We start from the raw sequence: 19,203 nt of genomic DNA, 5'->3' as shown, positions 1-19,203 counted from the left end.
ACTGAAGGACTATGTTTGAGTAGTTACTTAGTCATTATTAAGAACGATCGCGAATTGCTAAAGTTTATTTATTTATTTATTTCTGGAGTCTTTGACTATTGTCATACAGACTGATTGTTTAAGATTAGCTTATATTTAGATTACATTGCAATTAGGTTAGGTGACGTCACGGATTGCACATTTAAACTTAGATTTTGTAACATGATAGTCAAACAAGTGAGAAACAGCATTGAAAACTTCACAACATCGAAAGAGTGGGTGATTCTGTCCGAAGACAGTCCTGCTTCTTGGCAGCCAAAACATGGTTTGATTACGCAGTCGGCGTGCTGGAACGTATATGTTCAATCTCTGAAGCAATTGCGGGCAGTCAACGGCATTTGTCAAGATATCGTAAACGAAGGTGCGCTGTAGAAAGGTTCTTCTTTGGCTCAAAGACGTCATTGATAGCAAGGCACACCTCTCAGAATAGGGTGGTAACCGTACGGGATCTTGCCATGGCAATCGTCGCAGGGCGTAGCGGAGGAATTTTTTCTGAATCCTTTCGAGTCTTTCGCTGTGGACAGAGTGGTAGGGTGCCCAGACCGGTACCGCATATTCCAGAACACTGCGTACCAATGAGCAGAAAACTGTTTTCAGAGCATACGGGTCCTCAAAGCTGAGTGTATTCCGACGCAGGAAGCCGAGCAAAGCGAAGGCTTTGGCTACAGTGGTCGCGGTGTGCTGAACAAATGAGAGCTTTTGGTCAAACGTTATTCCGAGGTCTTTAATAAAGCTTACTCTTTCGAGAGAGGTGTCCCTTAGACCGTAGTCGTAGACAACAGAGGCTCTAGTTCTGAAAAAGCTTATACACTTGCATTTTTCGGCGTTAACCTCCATACCGTGTAATCCACACCATACTAATAATCGATCGACGTCCTCCTGAAGCGCAACACAATCCAATATCGAATCGATGGTCCGGTAGATTTTGAGATCATCTGCAAACAGCAGTTTCGGCGACTGAAGGAATGTTGCCAGGTCGTTAATAAAAGTTGCTTTTTTCCAGTGTCGATAAATTATATATTCTTTTCGAATCCGAAGTTTTCTATATAATCATTGTTCTGAAAGCTATAATTATTTTCTGTTTCGATTGTTCCACATCTACATCTTTCTCTAAACGCTCAAACGATGCCACACCTTGTCCAAATAGGTTTTATTATGTTCGGATTGACCGGAACGGAAAATTAAAAGCTGCTTCACCAAACCATTGACCGACTTTGTGCCGCCATAATCCGAGGATAGAAGTTTGCAAACACGTCAATTAACACTCGTCGTCGTTGTCGTCGACAGCTTTTTAATGGGCTCTCTCCCGGTGCATTATCCAACCTCCTATAGAAAACTAAACCCTTTCGAGCCTATTGGCGTTTGTTAGCAGCTGCTAATTTTACGACCGCTGCACAAAGCTTAATGACAGCTTAAAATTGACACACACACTTCAGAGAAGGAGTTCAGGAGGACGTAACCCATTTCAATCTGAGTCAAAAAGTTTAAGCATTAATTTCTCTTCCAGTCTGCTGATTGTTAACGGGATAAATCCATTCGAATATTGTGTGGTTGCAGTAAAACTCAGCCATGCAGAACTTGACATGGATGGGGTTTTGGGTTTCTCTATAGCTCTTTTGTGAATGACTCTGCATCGATGCTAATCGTTACGATATGATGATCCTGTAACAACAATTTTTCCGTTCCAAGCATCGCAAATTGTCAGAAAAAATTTGGTCCTATGCCGCGCCACCGACTAGGGAGCTCAACCGAGTGGAAAGCATGGTGGCAATATGGTGACTAAAATCAAAAATAGAGGGATTCGATTTTCACTGAAGGATGTCCAGTAATTTACATAAGTCTGCAATGCTTTAATCATTTTATTATAACATTTTGTGTTCACAAAATTAAAAACTGATCGATCAGTACATATTAATCAGTTCACAATAGAAAGATAATTGATCGATCTATTCAGATTGAAAATAAGATTAATCATAACTGATTAACCAAATCGGCTAAATCAGGTTGATTAAAACCCTTTAATCAATTCAAATCAATATCGATCCCATCGATCAGTTCACATCGATCATTACCATCAATCAGCTCACCTCGATCAGCCCAGATGAACAGTTCAGATCGATTAGTTCAAATCGATCAGTTTAGATCGATCATTTCAGATCGATCAGTTATGATCGATCGGTTCAGATCGATCAGTCCTCAATCGATCAATCCAGATCGATCAGTTCAACTCGATCAGTCCTGATTGATCAATTCAGATCGATCATTTCAGATAGCTCAATTCAGATCGATCAGTTCATATCGATCAGTTCAGATCGATCAGTTCATATCGATCAGTTCAGATCGATCAGTTCATATCGATCAGTTCAGATCGATCAGTTCAGATCGATCAGTTCAGATCGACCAGTTCAGATCGATCAGTTCAAATCGTTTATTTCAGATCGTCCAGATCATATCGATCAGTTCAGATCGATCAGTTCAAACCGATCAGTTCAGATCGATCAGTTCAGATCGATAAGTTTAGATCGATCAGTTCAGATCGATCAGTTCAGATCGATCAGTTCAGATCGATCAGTTCAGATCGATCAGTTTAGCTCGATCAGTTCAGATCGATCCGTTCAGATCGATCAGTTCAGATCGATCAGTTCAGATCGATCAGTTCAGATCGATCAGTTCAGATCGATCAGTTCAGATCGATCAGTTTAGATCGATCAGTTCAGATCGATTAGTTCAGATCGATCAGTTTAGATCGATCAGTTTAGATCGATCAATTCAAATCGAACAGTTCAGATCGATCAGTTCAGATCGATCAGTTCAGATCGATCAGTTCAGATCGATCAGTTCAGATCGATCAGTTCAGATCGACCAGTTCAGGTCGACCAGTTCAGGTCGATCAGTTCAGATCGATCAGTTCAGATCGATCAGTTCCATTCAGTCAGTCCAAATCGTTCAGTTCAGATCGATCAGTTCAGATCGATCAGTTCAGATCGATAAGTTCAGATCGATCAGTCCTGATCGATCAATCCAGATTGATCAATTTAGATCCATCATTTCAGATCTATCAGTTCAGATAGATCAGTTCAGATCGATCAGTTTAAATCGATCAGTTCAGATCGATTAGTTCAGATCGATCAGTTTAGATCGATCAGTTTAGATCGATCAGTTCAAATCGATCAGTTCAGATCGATCAGTTCAGATCGATCAGTTCAGATCGATCAGTTCCATTCAGTCAGTCCAAATCGATCAGTTCAGATCGATCAGTTCAGATCGATAAGTTCAGATCGATCAGTTCAGATCGATCAGTTCAGATCGATCAGTTCAGATCGATCAGTTCAGATCGATCAGTTCAGATCGATCAGTTTAGATCGATCAGTTCAGATCGATTAGTTCAGATCGATCAGTTTAGATCGATCAGTTTAGATCGATCAATTCAAATCGAACAGTTCAGATCGATCAGTTCAGATCGATCAGTTCAGATCGATCAGTTCAGATCGATCAGTTCAGATCGATCAGTTCAGATCGATCAGTTCAGATCGACCAGTTCAGGTCGACCAGTTCAGGTCGATCAGTTCAGATCGATCAGTTCAGATCGATCAGTTCCATTCAGTCAGTCCAAATCGTTCAGTTCAGATCGATCAGTTCAGATCGATCAGTTCAGATCGATAAGTTCAGATCGATCAGTCCTGATCGATCAATCCAGATTGATCAATTTAGATCCATCATTTCAGATCTATCAGTTCAGATAGATCAGTTCAGATCGATCAGTTTAAATCGATCAGTTCAGATCGATTAGTTCAGATCGATCAGTTTAGATCGATCAGTTTAGATCGATCAGTTCAGATCGATTAGTTCAGATCGATCAGTTCAGATCGATCAGTTCAGATCGATCAGTTCAGATCGATCAGTTCAGATCGATCAGTTCAGATCGATCAGTTCAGATCGATCAGTTCAGATTGATCAGTTCAGATCGACCAGTTCAGGTCGACCAGTTCAGGTCGATCAGTTCAGATCGATCAGTTCAGATCGATCAGTTCCATTCAGTCAGTCCAAATCGATCAGTTCAGATCGATCAGTTCAGATCGATAAGTTCAGATCGATCAGTTCAGATCGATAAGCTCAGATCGATCAGTTCAGATCGATCAGTTCAGATCGATCAGTTTAGATCGATCAGTTTAGATCGATCAGTTCAGATCGATCAGTTCAGATCGATCAGTTCAGATCGATCAGTTCAGATCAATCAGTCAATCAGTCAGTCAGTCAGACAGTCAGTCAGTCGGTCAATTAGTCAATACTTCTGGTTACATATTATGCCAAAAAAATAATTTTAATCCATAGCTTGTATGATTTCACCTTTATTTTATTTCATAACCTCAAAACAAGCTTAAAATCTGATCATATCAAATCGCATAACCTTAAACAGCGCAAGCGGCATCGTAGTTGTCCAAAATGATGGCACGCATCGATTCCTCCAGCTTGCTGACGGCACACGGGCTGGGACATCCGGGAATCGTCAAAGATTGCGGCACTTTGACGGTCCAATTCTTGAAGTACACCATGCGAACTTCAAGATCTCCAGGCAGATAGCTGTTCTCGTGCAACTCGAAGGCAACCGTCGAAGCGTACTCGGGCCTATCGGTAGTCTGATCCAGCATACCCATGCTGTCCATCAGCGCTACCTGGGTAAGATCGTGACCGGAATAGATGAAGATTGAGCGATCCGGGCTCATGGTTTTCGACTTTTTGGCCTTCATCAACTTGAGGAACTCGGTGAAAGTTGCTCCACCCTTCAGCAATTTCATCGTCGGAGTTCCAGACATCATTCGGAAAGCACCTCCCATACCCTTTTCGGCCTTCTCTGGAAATACTCGGCTGGTCCATTCGGGAAGCTTCAGACCACTTCGGTCTTCGGCAATCAGTGTATCGTAAATTCCAAGAACAGACATCCACGAGTTGATGGTTGATCCGGTATTTTTGGACAAATAATCGTACTCCTGGGCGAGCTCTGCGAAAAATGATTGGTACTCCGCAGGCGGACTCACCATGAGTCGTCCGAGTTCTTGGTTGTATTTGTTGCAAGGACGCGTTTGTTGAAGAATCTGCGAAGTGGAATTCAGTTAGTTTAATCAATTACCTCAACGTTCAAACAACCTACATAATCATCATTGGTAGGAATGGTGAAAATCGGAACCGGCTGCCAGCGAATCGAAATATCGATCGCATTTCCACTGGGTTTCAAGAAGGCCGCCAATACGGACTGCGCAGACATGATCGCTCGCTCAACGCTGCTGCTGGTGGCGGTAATCTTCTGGGTCGTATAGTAGCCATCCGACGGAATCAGCGATTCGTAACGTTCTCTCAAGTTTTTACCCAACTGGTAGGTTTGTTGAGTGCCCACCTGAAAAATCAATTACGGTTAAGAATCGCCCTAATCACTTATCAATGGTTATTTCATCTCTTACCGGTTGCAGTGCTCCAAAGCCCGAGACCCACGGATAGTTCAGGTACGGATCATTGGGATAGCTTGAAATAGGTGATCGGCCTCCATGACGGAACATAAGAATCACCATGCGAAGCGAGTCACCATAGTGAGGTGCAGTATGAACTTCAGCTGCCAACACAGCTAAAACCAAAACAGCAATCGCCAATCGGGACCTTTGATACATCTTGCACTGTTGACCTTGCCAAAAGCGATTGACACTGACTGACAAGCTCAGCGCATCCACCTCTTATATACAATTGAAAATGGTTTTATGAGACATATTCCCACATTGATAAGCTGAATCTAATCTGGCGACTAATAAAAACGGCATCATGGAACAAGTCGTTTTTTTTGTGTGATACATTATTTTTATCACTAAGCCGATGCTAATTGAATGACTTTTGGTACAGTTACGAGGTCGGCGACCTTGATGCAGTGAAAGTGATCATATCTATCTAGTTCACCGCCTTTAATTTAACTTGTTTCGGTAATTAAAAGAGTGCCGACAGATTTTATAACAAAGAAAAAAATAGACTTGTGATCAATTTACTACCAAAGTATATCACATACAAGATAATGGGGCTGTGGATAAATATTTGATGGCTAATCAAGCGATCGTGTGGTTTTTAATTATCATTCACATTTGATGAATCCTTATGAATCCAAACATTTTTTGAAATTTTTTAGTGTTATAGTCTACATTAGACTGGCCCATAATAAAAAAAATCCTTATATTCCACGCGGCACCCCCTAGATTGGTGCATTTAGGTGAAAAAATGACTTTCTGAAAGTTTCAGGTCATTTGGAAACAGCACGAGCTGGCGCAAAGGACTTGAAATTTGTATGCAGATTTCCGTCAAAATGTATGAAAAATCGACTTACTTTCACTCTTTGTGTTCTAAAATATGTTTCCAGTATGCTAGAAAGCTCAGAATTTCAGGAATTATAGTTCTAACAATGACAAAGAAGTTTGTAGAAGATTGTGATGCGATACGAGTTGACTGTGATGAGTTATCCGCAATTGAATGTGTGATTTTTTTCGCACTTCTTTGATGTATCGTGAACGATATATGGGCGAATAATCGCACTAACTTGATTGCATCGTCACACAATGAGAATAACAAATAGAAAGTTTTAGTCCTCGGAAAAGTTGCGAAAAAAGCTCTTACAAACATTATCGCGGGGTATTTAGAAAGGAGGACACAAACTTTATATCTGTTATTTTCATTGTGTGACAATGCGATCAAGTTAGTACTAATAATTCACCCATACACCGTTCACGATATATCGATGAAATGCGAAAAAAATCACAAATTCAATTGCGGATAACTCATCAGAGTCAACTCGTTTAGCGTCACGATCTTCTACAAACTTGTTTGTCATTGTTTGAACTTATATTCCTGAAATTCTGAGCTTTCTAGCATACTGGAAACATATTTTAGGATACAAAGAGTGAAAGTATGTCGATTTTTCATACATTTTGTCGAAAATCTCCATTCAAATTTGAAGTCCTTTGCGCCAGCTCGTGCTTTTTCCAAATGACCTGAAACTTTCAGAAAGTCATTTTTTCACCTAAATGCACCAATCTAAGGGGTGCCGCGTTGAAAAAAATGTTGTAAAAATCATCCCATACAAATTTGGGCCAGTCTAGTCTACATGTGCTGATACATACTTATCTGTTGGGATCCTGGATACGCAATTCAGAATGGCCAATCTTGAATTGGATGCATACTGTTTCTTTTAACCAGACAATCATCGATTTTCTTGTAGAACTTCTACTGACTTGGCAATACTGAGTTAGAGATTTTAACTTAAAATTTAACTTAACAATAAATTTGATAAATCCAAGAATACTTACTTGAACAATGTTTTGAGTGGTTAACGGATTGTACTTAACTGACGATCGACAAACTGTAGAGAGGTGCTCACACTTTTCAACAAGCGATTTAATATGATCGACGCTTTCCGATCGTTATCAAAACAACGCATGTTAATTATTTAGCCATGATGAAAAATTCTGAAAAAAATGACGGTTGTTTTCATATGCGCTTAAAAGTAGGCTTACATGGAACTGATCGGCTTAATCTGGATTCCAAATAATTGTAGTGGAATTTCTCGGAATCTCTAGTCTGTAGGAGAAATGGCTAGGAGACTTGCTCTCATTTCACCTTTGAATTTGAATCAAATGATTTTTGCTTCCAACTATAAATATAATAGACTCACCTAAAATGATATGATTGATGCAATTGTAAATATGATGGATTCAACTACAATTGTATGATTGATTCTATGCAGTCAACTATAAATTTAATAGATTCAACTATACATTCCTGGTTCCCCTTTCACATTCAACTATAAATATGATAGATTTAACTGTAATTGTACAATTGATTAAACTGTAAATATGATAGATTCAACTACAATTCTATGATTGATTTGCGGCATTGAACAATAAATATATTAAATTCAATATATTTTTATGATTGATTATGTGATACTTGAATAATTACAATACATCCTAACACTATATGTACATAAGTGTAACTAGTTTCAATCAATCACTACATATACATAAGTGTAGCTATTGTGCCCTCAACAGCAGGCAACTCGTCTTTACCAATAACAAATCACTGGATAATTAGCAAAGGAGGTATATTTAATTGGATAGCACATTTGCTTGTTTGAATAAAATTGTGACAAATCTTTTCCTCCCTTCAAGTTGATTCAGATTCAGATTCAGATGCAGCAGCAACTAAATTGCAAGAGAAGGAAATGGCTGGACAATGCCAAAACCATCGATGTGCTGACCTGACTGCTAACCCGAACAAAGCGTTATCTTATGATTCGTTGCTAACATAATCTTTTTCGTGCTTACAAATAAACAAAATATGTATGAAACCAAAATGAGAATAAAAATAAATGCAGGAAAACTACAGAAAAAACTATAAAATATAATTGAACGCTTAAAATCAATCATAGAAGTATAATTGATTTAATCATATTTATAGTTAAATCAACCTTAGCTGTGTAGTTGAGTCTACAATATATTTAGTTGAATGTACAACATCAATCAGTATATATAGTTGAATTTATTATATTTATGGTTGAACCAATCATACAAGTGTAGTTGAAGCTATCATATTTATAGTTGAATTCATATAACCAATCATAAAAATATAGTTTAATCTATACATATAAAAAGCTATTTCTGTATGTTTGTTTGTTTGTTTGTTTGTTTTTTGTCCTCTATAGGCACAGCCGACTTAAGACCTAGAGAGCTGAAACTTGGCATGGGTACTCATTAGGACCAGAAATGATGAAAAATGTTTTTAGATTTTCGGATGACCCCTTTTGAGGGGGGGTCGTCTATACATGACAAATATTGTTGTGTACATCGGATTGTGATGAAATTTTGCACATGAGTGTTTTGAGGGACCAGCAATCAATTCCAGGTTTCAAATTAAGGATCAGGGGTCGGCCAAAAGGGTCGTCCATATCAATCTTTTAATGTTTTGGCGATATTGACGTTATTCTACATTGGATTGAGATGAAAATTTCCACATAGGAGTTTTCTCTATTGCTTTCAGGTTTCAAATTTTGAGTCAGAGCTTGGCAAAAGGGGTCGTCCACATTATCTGTTAACTGTTTTTGTGATATTGTCTTGATTGTGCATATGATTGCAATGAAAATTGGCTCATGGAAGTCTTACAGTAAGGGTAATTGATTTCAGGTGTCAAGTTTTGGATCGTGGTCCAAAAAACGGGGTCGCCTAGATGAGCTATTAGCAATTGACTCCAGGGAGCAAGTTTCGGGTCATGTGTCACCGATAAGGATCGTCAATGTTCACTGTTTTCAAGTTATTGACGTTATTATGCATCGGATTTGAACAGAAAACATCGCACGAGGGAGTTTTGAGGGTCGTAAAATAGGTTACAATTATCGAATTTCGGGCCATGGGATGGTAAAAGAGGTTACAAGAAAAAGTGGCAACTTTAAACACCGTTGAATGCATTACCCAATATTGTCGACAAAGTGTATCGAATTGGATATTCTAAACTCATCTTGGTAGATTTCCAAAGAACTGACAATATTATTAAGTAAAAAGAAGATAGAAATGGAAATTGGAAGAAATCATTGTTGTTTTATTTCTAAGTTTTTTTCCATAAAGAAGTTCAATGATTTCTTCTGTACTCGATGAGGGCTGAAAAGCGTTCTCTTCAGCTTGATTTTGGTACGTAAAGTATCCACAAAACCCTCTATTTCGGGTTTAATAGAATGTAAATTAGCACATTGTATGGGATTAAGCTCTCAGGGATCTGTTAAAGGGACTTTGTGTTGGTTGGGTTGGCTTGTTATGAAACCTAAAGATTGTGGAAAATGCATGATATTTTTCTACTGGTAAAAAATGAATTCCAATAAAAAAAATTAATCTAATATAATTTATATTCTTCCCTAAAACAGTAACAGACTTGCCTAAGATTAGTAACATTCAACATGCCCCTGTTCCCGGACTAGTTGATTCCATCAATAAACCAACCATGCCAAACGCCTGGCGCCACCTAAAACGAAAGCAATTTATTGTGGGACGCAATTTAGTTTTCTTTTGAACATAAATTATCACCAGAAAGCACGCGTACTAAATCCAACCCAACTTCTGGGGCTGCCTGTTTGCACATGGTGGACAGTGATAAACTACGTGTAACACATTAGCATTCAAATAACATTTGCTCAATTCGTAGCAGCACTCTTGAGCCTAAGCATGGCCAACGTGCTGCTTGAATGAGCCTCACGAGTCACGCGTTTAGGGGCCATTTTCCGAGTTGCAAATAAATATTCAGCTTACCAATATTAATTACTTCACGCTGACAGACGCTGCTGGAGCTTTCTGTTACTCAACTTGTGAGGTTGACGGAAACATATTTTTAAAATGAGAATGTATATAGAACTTTTTTTTACTTCAGGTGATTAAGCAACATTCAATTTTATTTTTATCTTTTAGAATGAAAAATATTGCGATATAATTTAGATTTCCTCGAATTGACAAAACGCAGACCAAAATGAAAGATTCACATCGATCCTTGAACTTGCTACTCCCACGAATAATAAAATTTGCCCGTATTTGTTGTAGCAAAATACAATTTGTGCCACCCATAAAAGCTTTCGATTTCCACATACATATGGCCATGAGAAGGCTCATCTGGAAAACGTTAAAACGATAGGCAAAAAAAAACAGAAATACCATCACACAAATCCTGCGGATCCAAATTCAATTGACCCAATTCTGAACGGGCAGAGTTGTAATAGACTGTGTGTTGTTTTACTAGAGGGTTGACAGTATTTTGCGGATACTCTGACTCCAAAACACACACTGCTTTGACCGACTTGATTTATTGCCTGGGGCACCCTACTGGGAAACGAATGAATTTTATTTTTACAAACTTCAAAGGTTTAGGATAAGAATAGGAGATTTAGAAAAAAAAATCGAGGCTAGGGGAAGGTTTCTTCGCGAATCGATTTTTCAGCTGTTTGTATCAATTAAGAAAAATTGTTTTTTTTTTTATTTTCCCCACTGTTCCACGGTCATGCTTTTAGACAGACTTCTTCCGGTAAAAATCCTCCAAAAAAATCGAAATTTGGGAGGAAAAAAAGATCACTAGACAGTGAAAGTAAATTCACAACCCCGGGCACATACAGCAAACACACTCTAGAATCCCCAAAGAGAATCATCATGCTCATAAAAGGGACCATTGCGCCCGAAAGTTATGCAGCAAAGTTAACGGAAAACAAACTAGCTACCAATAATGCTCGTTGGTGGCCGCGTGACGTCGTCGGGACGTTTCGATTTCGGATGGCTCACCACATGTGGAGTGGCACACGTACATACCTTCTACATTTATTGGCGTCAAGATGCCGTCAAATGGATGGGATCTTTTTTACTTCTTTCAATATAGATCCTAGCCCAAAATTTATTTCAAGTAATTCACACAGCAGAACGCGAATTCAACAAGCTATGAATGGTGAAGGGCTATTGTTGAAAACTTTTCAGGCACGATGACCATTCGGATGGTTTTTTCAGATCCCAAATAAACTTTTTCCTTCCTTCAAACTGTGTTCTTTTATTGGTCCCAACAATTGGCATAGAATATTTATTGTGGTTTCAATTTCTTTTACGTTTCAAGGGAAATGCCTAAACAAAATCTAAAAATTTTTCTATCTATCCCAAATGCTGCGTTTCAAGCTGCTAGTGATAAAAAAATTTGATGAAAATATTAAATATGATGATATGATATGAAAAACGTTATTTTCTGTTACTGACGCTCCCGTTGAGAGAAAATTCATCAAAAATATAGATAATACTTACTCAAATGAAGTTGAAAATATTGTCCCAAACAGAGTTTCTAACTCATAATAATTATTGTAAGTGAAAGGTGAAAAATATAGATGAATATGCTAAAATATCCATGTAGAAAAGTATGATCCTTATCCAGATTCTTTTCCTGATCCTTATCCTGATCCTTATCCTGATCCTTATCCTGATCATTATCCTGATCATCATCTTGATCCTTAACCAGATTTTTATCCTGATCCTCATCCTAATCCTTATCCTGATCCTTATCCTGATCCTTATCCTGATCCTTATCCTGATCCTTATCCCGATCCTTATCCTGATCCTTATCCTGATCCTTATCCTGATTCTTATCCTGATCCTTATCCTGATCCTTATCCTGATCCTTATCCTGATCCTTATCCTGATCCTTATCCTGATCCTTATCCTAATCCTTATTCTGATCTTTATTCTGATCCTCATCCTGATCCTGATTCTGATCCTTATCCTGATCCTTATCCTGATCCTTATCCTGATCCTTATCCTGATCCTTATCCTGATCCTTATCCTGATCCTTATCCTGATCCTTATCCTGATCCTTATCCTGATCCTTATCCTGATCCTTATCCTGATCCTTATCCTGATCCTTATCCTGATCCTGATCCTTATCTTAATCCTTATTCTGATCTTTATTCTGATCCTCATCCTGATCCTGATTCTGATCCTTATCCTGATCCTTATCCTGATCCTTATCCTGATCCTTATCCTGATCCTTATCCTGATCCTTATCCTGATCCTTATCCTGATCCTTATCCTGATCCTTATCCTGATCCTTATCCTGATCCTTATCCTGATCCTTATCCTGATCCTTTTCCTGGTCCTTATACTGAACCTTATCCTTCTCCCGATCCTTATCCTGTTCCTGATCCTGATCCTTATCATGAACCTTATCCTGAATATAATCCTGATCCTTGTCCTGTTCCTTATCCTGATTCCTATCCTGATCCTTATCCTGATCCTTATCCTGATCCTTATCCTGATCCTTATCCTGATCCTTATCCTGATCCTTATCCTGATCCTTATCCTGATCCTTATCTTGATTTTTATCCTGATCCTGATCCTTATCGTGATCCTTATCATGATCCTTATCTGAATCCTTATCCTGATCCTTATCCTGATCATTATCCTGATCCTTTTCCTGATCCTCATCCTGATCCTTATCCTGATCCTTATAATGATCCTTATCCTAATCCTTATCCTAATCCTTATCCTGATTCTTATCCTGATCCATATCCTGATCCTTATCCTGATCCTTATCCTGATCCTTATCCTGATCCTTATCCTGATCCTTATCCTGATCCTTATTCTGATCCTCATCGTGATCCTTATCGTGATCCTTATCCTGATCCTTATCCTGATCCTTATCCTTATCCTGATCCTGATCCTTATCCTGATCCTTATCTTGATCCTTTTCCTGATCCTCATCCTGATCCTTATCCTGATCCTTATCCTGATCCTAATCCTGATCCTTATCCTGATCTTTATCCTGATTCTTATCCTGATCCTTATCCTGATCCTTATCGTGATCCTAATCCTGATCCTTACCCTGATCCTTATCCTGATCCTTATCCTGATCCTTATCCTGATCCTTGTCCTGATCCTGATCCTTATCCTGATCCTTATCCTGATCCTTATCCTGATCCTTATCCTGATCCTTATCCTGATCCTTATCCTGATCCTCATCCTGATCCTTATCCTGATCCTTATCCTGATCCTCATCCTGATCCTTATCCCGATCCTTATCCTTATCCTGATCCTTATCCTTATCCTGATCCTTATCCTGATCCTTATCCTGATCCTTATCCTGATCCTTATCCTGATCCTTATCCTGATCCTCATCCTGATCCTTATCCTGATCCTTATCCTGATCCTTATCCTGATCCTTATCCCGATCCTTATCCTTATCCTTATCCTGATCCTTATCCTGATCCTTATCCTGATCCTTATCCTGATCCTTTTCCTGATCCTTATCCTGATCCTTATCCTGATCCTTATCTTAATCCATATCTTGATCCTTATCCTGATCCTTATCCTGATCCTTATCCTGATCCTTATCCTGATTCTTATCTTGATCCTTATCCTGATCCTTATCCTGATCATTATCCTGATCCTTTTCCTGATCCTCATCCTGATCCTTATCCTGATCCTTATAATGATCCTTATCCTAATCCTTATCCTAATCCTTATCCTGATTCTTATCCTGATCCATATCCTGATCCTTATCCTGATCCTTATCCTGATCCTTATCCTGATCCTTATCCCGATCCTTATCCTTATCCTTATCCTTATCCTTATCCTGATCCTTATCCTGATCCTTATCCTGATCCTTATCCTGATCCTTATCGTGATCCTTATCCTGATCCTTACCCTGATCCTTATCCTGATCCTTATCCTGATCCTTATCCTGATCCTTATCCTGATCCTGATCCTTATCCTGATCCTTATCCTGATCCTTATCCTGATCCTTATCCTGATCCTTATTCTGATCCTCATCGTGATCCTTATCGTGATCCTTATCCTGATCCTTATCCTGATCCTTATCCTTATCCTGATCCTGATCCTTATCCTGATCCTTATCTTGATCCTTTTCCTGATCCTCATCCTGATCCTTATCCTGATCCTTATCCTGATCCTAATCCTGATCCTTATCCTGATCTTTATCCTGATTCTTATCCTGATCCTTATCCTGATCCTTATCGTGATCCTAATCCTGATCCTTACCCTGATCCTTATCCTGATCCTTATCCTGATCCTTGTCCTGATCCTGATCCTTATCCTGATCCTTATCCTGATCCTTATCCTGATCCTTATCCTGATCCTTATCCTGATCCTTATCCTGATCCTTATCCCGATCCTTATCCTTATCCTTATCCTTATCCTTATCCTTATCCTGATCCTTATCCTGATCCTTATCCTGATCCTTATCCTGATCCTTATCCTGATCCTTATCCTGATCCTCATCCTGATCCTTATCCTGATCCTTATCCTGATCCTTATTCTGATCCTTATCCCGATCCTTATCCTTATCCTTATCCTGATCCTTATCCTGATCCTTATCCTGATCCTTATCCTGATCCTTTTCCTGATCCTTATCCTGATCCTTATCCTGATCCTTATCTTAATCCATATCTTGATCCTCATCCTGATCCTTATCCTGATCCTTATCCTGATCCTTATCCTGATCCTTATCCTGATTCTTATCTTGATCCTTATCCTGATCCTTATCCTGATCCTTATCCTGATCCTTATCCTGATCCTTATCCTGATCCTTATCCTTATCCTTATCCTGATCCTTATCCTGATCCTTATCCTGATCCTTTTCCTGATCCTTATCCTGATCCTTATCCTGATCCTTATCCTGATCCTCATCCTGATCCTTATCCTGATCCTTATCCTGATCCTTATCCTGATCCTTATCCTGATCTTTATCCTGATTCTTATCCTGATCCTTATCCTGATCCTTATCGTGATCATTATCCTGATCCTTACCCTGATCCTTATCCTGATCCTTATCCTGATCCTTATCCTGATCCTTATCCTGATCCTTATCCTGATCCTGATCCTTATCCTGATCCTTATCCTGATCCTTATCCTGATCCTTATTCTGATTCTTATCCTGATCCTCATCCTGATCCTTATCCTGATCCTTATCCTGATCCTTATCCTGATCCTTATCCCGATCCTTATCCTTATCCTTATCCTGATCCTTATCCTGATCCTTATCCTGATCCTTATCCTGATCCTCAGCCTGATCCTTATCCTTATCCTTATCCTGATCCTTATCCTGATCCTTATCCTGATCCTTATCCTGATCCTTATCCTGATCCTCATCCTGATCCTTATCCTGATCCTTATCCTGATCCTTATCCTGATCCTTATCCCGATCCTTATCCTTATCCTGATCCTGATCCTTATCCTGATCCTTATCCTGATTCTTATCCTGATCCTTATCCTGATCCTTATCCTGATCCTTATCCTGATCCTTACCCTGATCCTTATCCTGATCCTTATCCTGATCCTTATCCTGATCCTCATCCTGATCCTTATCCTGATCCTTATCCTGATCCTTATCCCGATCCTTATCCTTATCCTTATCCTGATCCTTATCCTGATCCTTATCCTGATCCTTATCCTGATCCTTTTCCTGATCCTTATTCTGATCCTTATCCTGATCCTTATCTTAATCCATATCTTGATCCTTATCCTGATCCTTATCCTGATCCTTATCCTGATCCTTATCCTGATTCTTATCTTGATCCTTATCCTGATCCTTATCCTGATTCTTATCCTGATTCTTATCTTGATCCTTATCCTGATCCTTATCCTGATCCTTATTCTGATCCTTATCCTTATCCTGATCCTTATCCTGATCCTTATCCTGATCGTTATCCTTATCCTAGAATAAATCATGCAAAGTGAAATAAACATCAATATTTGAATCCCAAATGTCTAGATATCAGATTATATCTATGATTTTGTATTATTTTTTTCTCATTTCAGGATTCAAACTTCTAAAAGTATGATTGGAAAATTCAATCATTTTATTATTTTCAAAGTAACCATCGCTGCTTTAAAATTCATCCATTTAATTTTTCAATTCTACTTTCCTTAGTGTGAATAAGTTTTAAATATATATTCTAACACCTAACTAATATTAAAACCAAATTAAGGATTTTAAATTCCAACCATAATTCGGACCTATGGATTATTTTTTGGATCTGATGTTCAATCAATGAGATAAAATCTAATATAAAAATTTAACATTTATCTATGTTTTGTATTTTTTATCTGGAGCTTATAATTTTTATAATATATTAATTCTTATATTTAAAATACTTTTTTTATTGAGAAATTATGATTTTTTTAGGTACAAGTTTGTTCTGAATTTCATTCTAAAAGTCAAGTCTGAGATATACGGAATATTATGATTCAAAATTAATTTTTAAAATGATTCTCTGTTGGAACCACAAAAAAAAACAAAATGGAAGAACTTAAAGGGAGAATTAATTTACTTCTTTTCTTCGTAGCATTTCGGTGCTAGAAACAATTTGAGGAAGTCGAATTTTGTAAACCCCTTATCAGCGAATCCATGGGGCTGACTGAAATATATGCTTGGTCTCATGCTGAGTCCTGCAAAGGATTTTATTTTACAGTGACTTTTACCCAAACACAGGTCTGAGTCGAAAATGTATTAAGTAAATAAAAAATATTTAGACCACTTCGAATTCTTAACCTGTCCGACGTTTCAAATTTTTAAAGATTGACTTTGACTGAAAAATAATTTAAAATATAATTGAAATTCCTAGAAGGTTACTCTAAGCTGTTTTTTTATTTGAAAAATTCAAAATTGATTTCTTTTAGTTCCAGAAATATTTAATACCTATAGTTAAGGAATTTTTTTTTAATTTGCCATTCTCAAGTTCGAGCTTAGCATTCATACCTCCTAAAATTACACTCGTGTCACAACCGAGTTTCTAAATTATTTGGACATACATATTTTAGGTTTCTAGGGTTTTTTTTTGTTTCTTGTGATCAGCTAATTTAACACTAGAAGGACCGGCAAATTGAATATACCTATTCGGACCGCGACCAGTCAAAATGACTGGTAAAGGGAAAAATTTTTATATCATAATATTTTTAACTTTTTTTCTTTTGAGATTATTTTGTTATTTATTCGATATCATTTTTGTTATAAAATGGAAATATTTTGTCACCATGGGTGCACGGAATCACCTCATTTTCGCATAGTTGACGAATGCGTGTATGTCATAAAATGAATATTTCAAATAATTATCAAAAAATTAAAACACATTATCAATTTAATTATAAAATCATGTTAGATTGCTATGGGTATTGACCATGGGTGCACGGTTTCACTTCAACTTTGTTTTAGTAGATATTTTCTAGCATCCACCGCTCTGAAATTTTTCAACACGTTGCCTATAAATTATACCTGATATTGTAGGTTTTGAAGCATACTTTTTCAATAAGTAGAGCAATTCACCATGGGTGCACGGATACACCGCCATTCATTCAAAATCATTTTTTTTGCATGCTTAAGGTAAAGAATAAAGACTTTTATAGATTCAAATGAAAAATTGTGTTAAATACATGGTTTTTCACTATGGGTGCACGGATTCAATGCGTTTTAATCAAATATTGGACTTTTTGAAAATTTTTAAAAAACATTTTTACAAATCTTAACTAAACCAAAGTCGAAACCATGTCTTTTATGTTGAGACATAATGATTTAAATAACAATTTTTATTTTAAGTTCCGTTTTTTCATTCCTGGAAAAAAAAATATTTTTATTATATCTTGAAATAATAAATTAATTTTTTTTTCTTTATACATTCATTTATTTATTTATTCATTATTAAAAAACAGGTTTTTGCAATCGTATATTTATCTGTTAAGATCTGATCAACATCCAAGAAATTGGAAAACGGTTACCATGGACCGAGTGAATTTTAGGAACTATATGCATCAAGTTATGTCGAGTGACGAAAAACAGTAAACATAAAAATAATGAATCAACATTGTCAAATGTTTACGTTGATTTGTTTTTCCTTAAAAGATTTTTGATTGATCAATATTGCATTTCATATACCTATCATATCTAACTCAAAAATATTTTGTGTTCTGAAGCAAGTTGAAAACTATTTATTTCTATATAATTTTCAACGGCAAATTTACAGCCAATCCGTGCACCCATGTTTAAATATCTTAGCGCCGATGTGGTCTATCAGATAGGCTGGCGCAAGTCTGGTCTAGGTATCGATTCCCGGTATCGGCAAAAAAACACTTGGATTCAAATCCCATAAGTTGCCGACAGGTAAGACGTGTTTCCTCTTATAATAAGAATGTTCAATAAGAATGATCAATCAGTTGCCAGCTAGCTAGGTATATACACGGGTGCTGGAATACCTGTAAGTTAACTTCCATTGGAAATTTATCGAACCTTATAATCTAAGAATGCATGTGAATACATACATACATACTTGGGCAGAAACTGCGGTGTATCCGTGCACCCATGGTGGATAACCAACATATAAAAAATATTCCGTGCACCCATGTTGAAATATAATTTAAATTATGCAGTTTTATAGCTGATGTCTTCAAATTTGAATAAATGAGTACACAATTCATAATTATTTTACTCATTCTAGTTTAGTATAAAACATATTTATCACCTAAAACTACTCGATTTCTCGAATGGACATGTATTAAATCTAACATAACTTTTACAAATCTTGATAAAATTCCGCCAAATTTTAACAGAAAGTTTGATTATAGTTGAGCA

General features: G+C 37.5%; 2 protein-coding genes across 5 annotated transcripts in view; one reads left to right on the top strand and one right to left on the bottom strand.

Moving 5' to 3' along the window:
- LOC129752115 (monocarboxylate transporter 12-like) overlaps nt 1–19,203 on the top strand; it is a 308,960-nt gene that overhangs the window by 277,695 nt on the left and 12,062 nt on the right. The window lies entirely within an intron of this gene.
- Nucleotides 4,373–5,727, bottom strand: LOC129752137 (lysosomal acid phosphatase-like). The gene is made up of 3 exons (XM_055747933.1): nt 5,496–5,727; nt 5,189–5,431; nt 4,373–5,132 (listed from the first exon to the last, which is right to left on the bottom strand). Exons 1-3 carry the CDS (start codon nt 5,697–5,699, stop codon nt 4,449–4,451), a joined length of 1,131 nt encoding a protein of 376 aa, XP_055603908.1. The 5' UTR covers nt 5,700–5,727; the 3' UTR covers nt 4,373–4,448.

Source organism: Uranotaenia lowii, chromosome 1 (genome assembly GCF_029784155.1).
Source record: "Uranotaenia lowii strain MFRU-FL chromosome 1, ASM2978415v1, whole genome shotgun sequence".
NCBI lineage: Eukaryota > Metazoa > Arthropoda > Insecta > Diptera > Culicidae > Uranotaenia > Uranotaenia lowii.
Note: the sequence above shows the minus strand (reverse complement) of the source record. Positions and strands in the feature narration are given on the sequence as shown.

Bases quoted from the DNA above. Each gene is read 5' to 3' on its own strand.
- LOC129752137 (XM_055747933.1), bottom strand. From the start codon at position 5,699: ATGTATCAAAGGTCCCGATTGGCGATTGCTGTTTTGGTTTTAGCTGTG. The intron at 5,432-5,495 runs GTAAGAGATGAA...TTGATTTTTCAG, and splicing joins GCTTTGGAGCACTGCAACCG to GTGGGCACTCAACAAACCTA. The intron at 5,133-5,188 runs GTAGGTTGTTTG...TCCACTTCGCAG, and splicing joins TTCCTACCAATGATGATTAT to ATTCTTCAACAAACGCGTCC.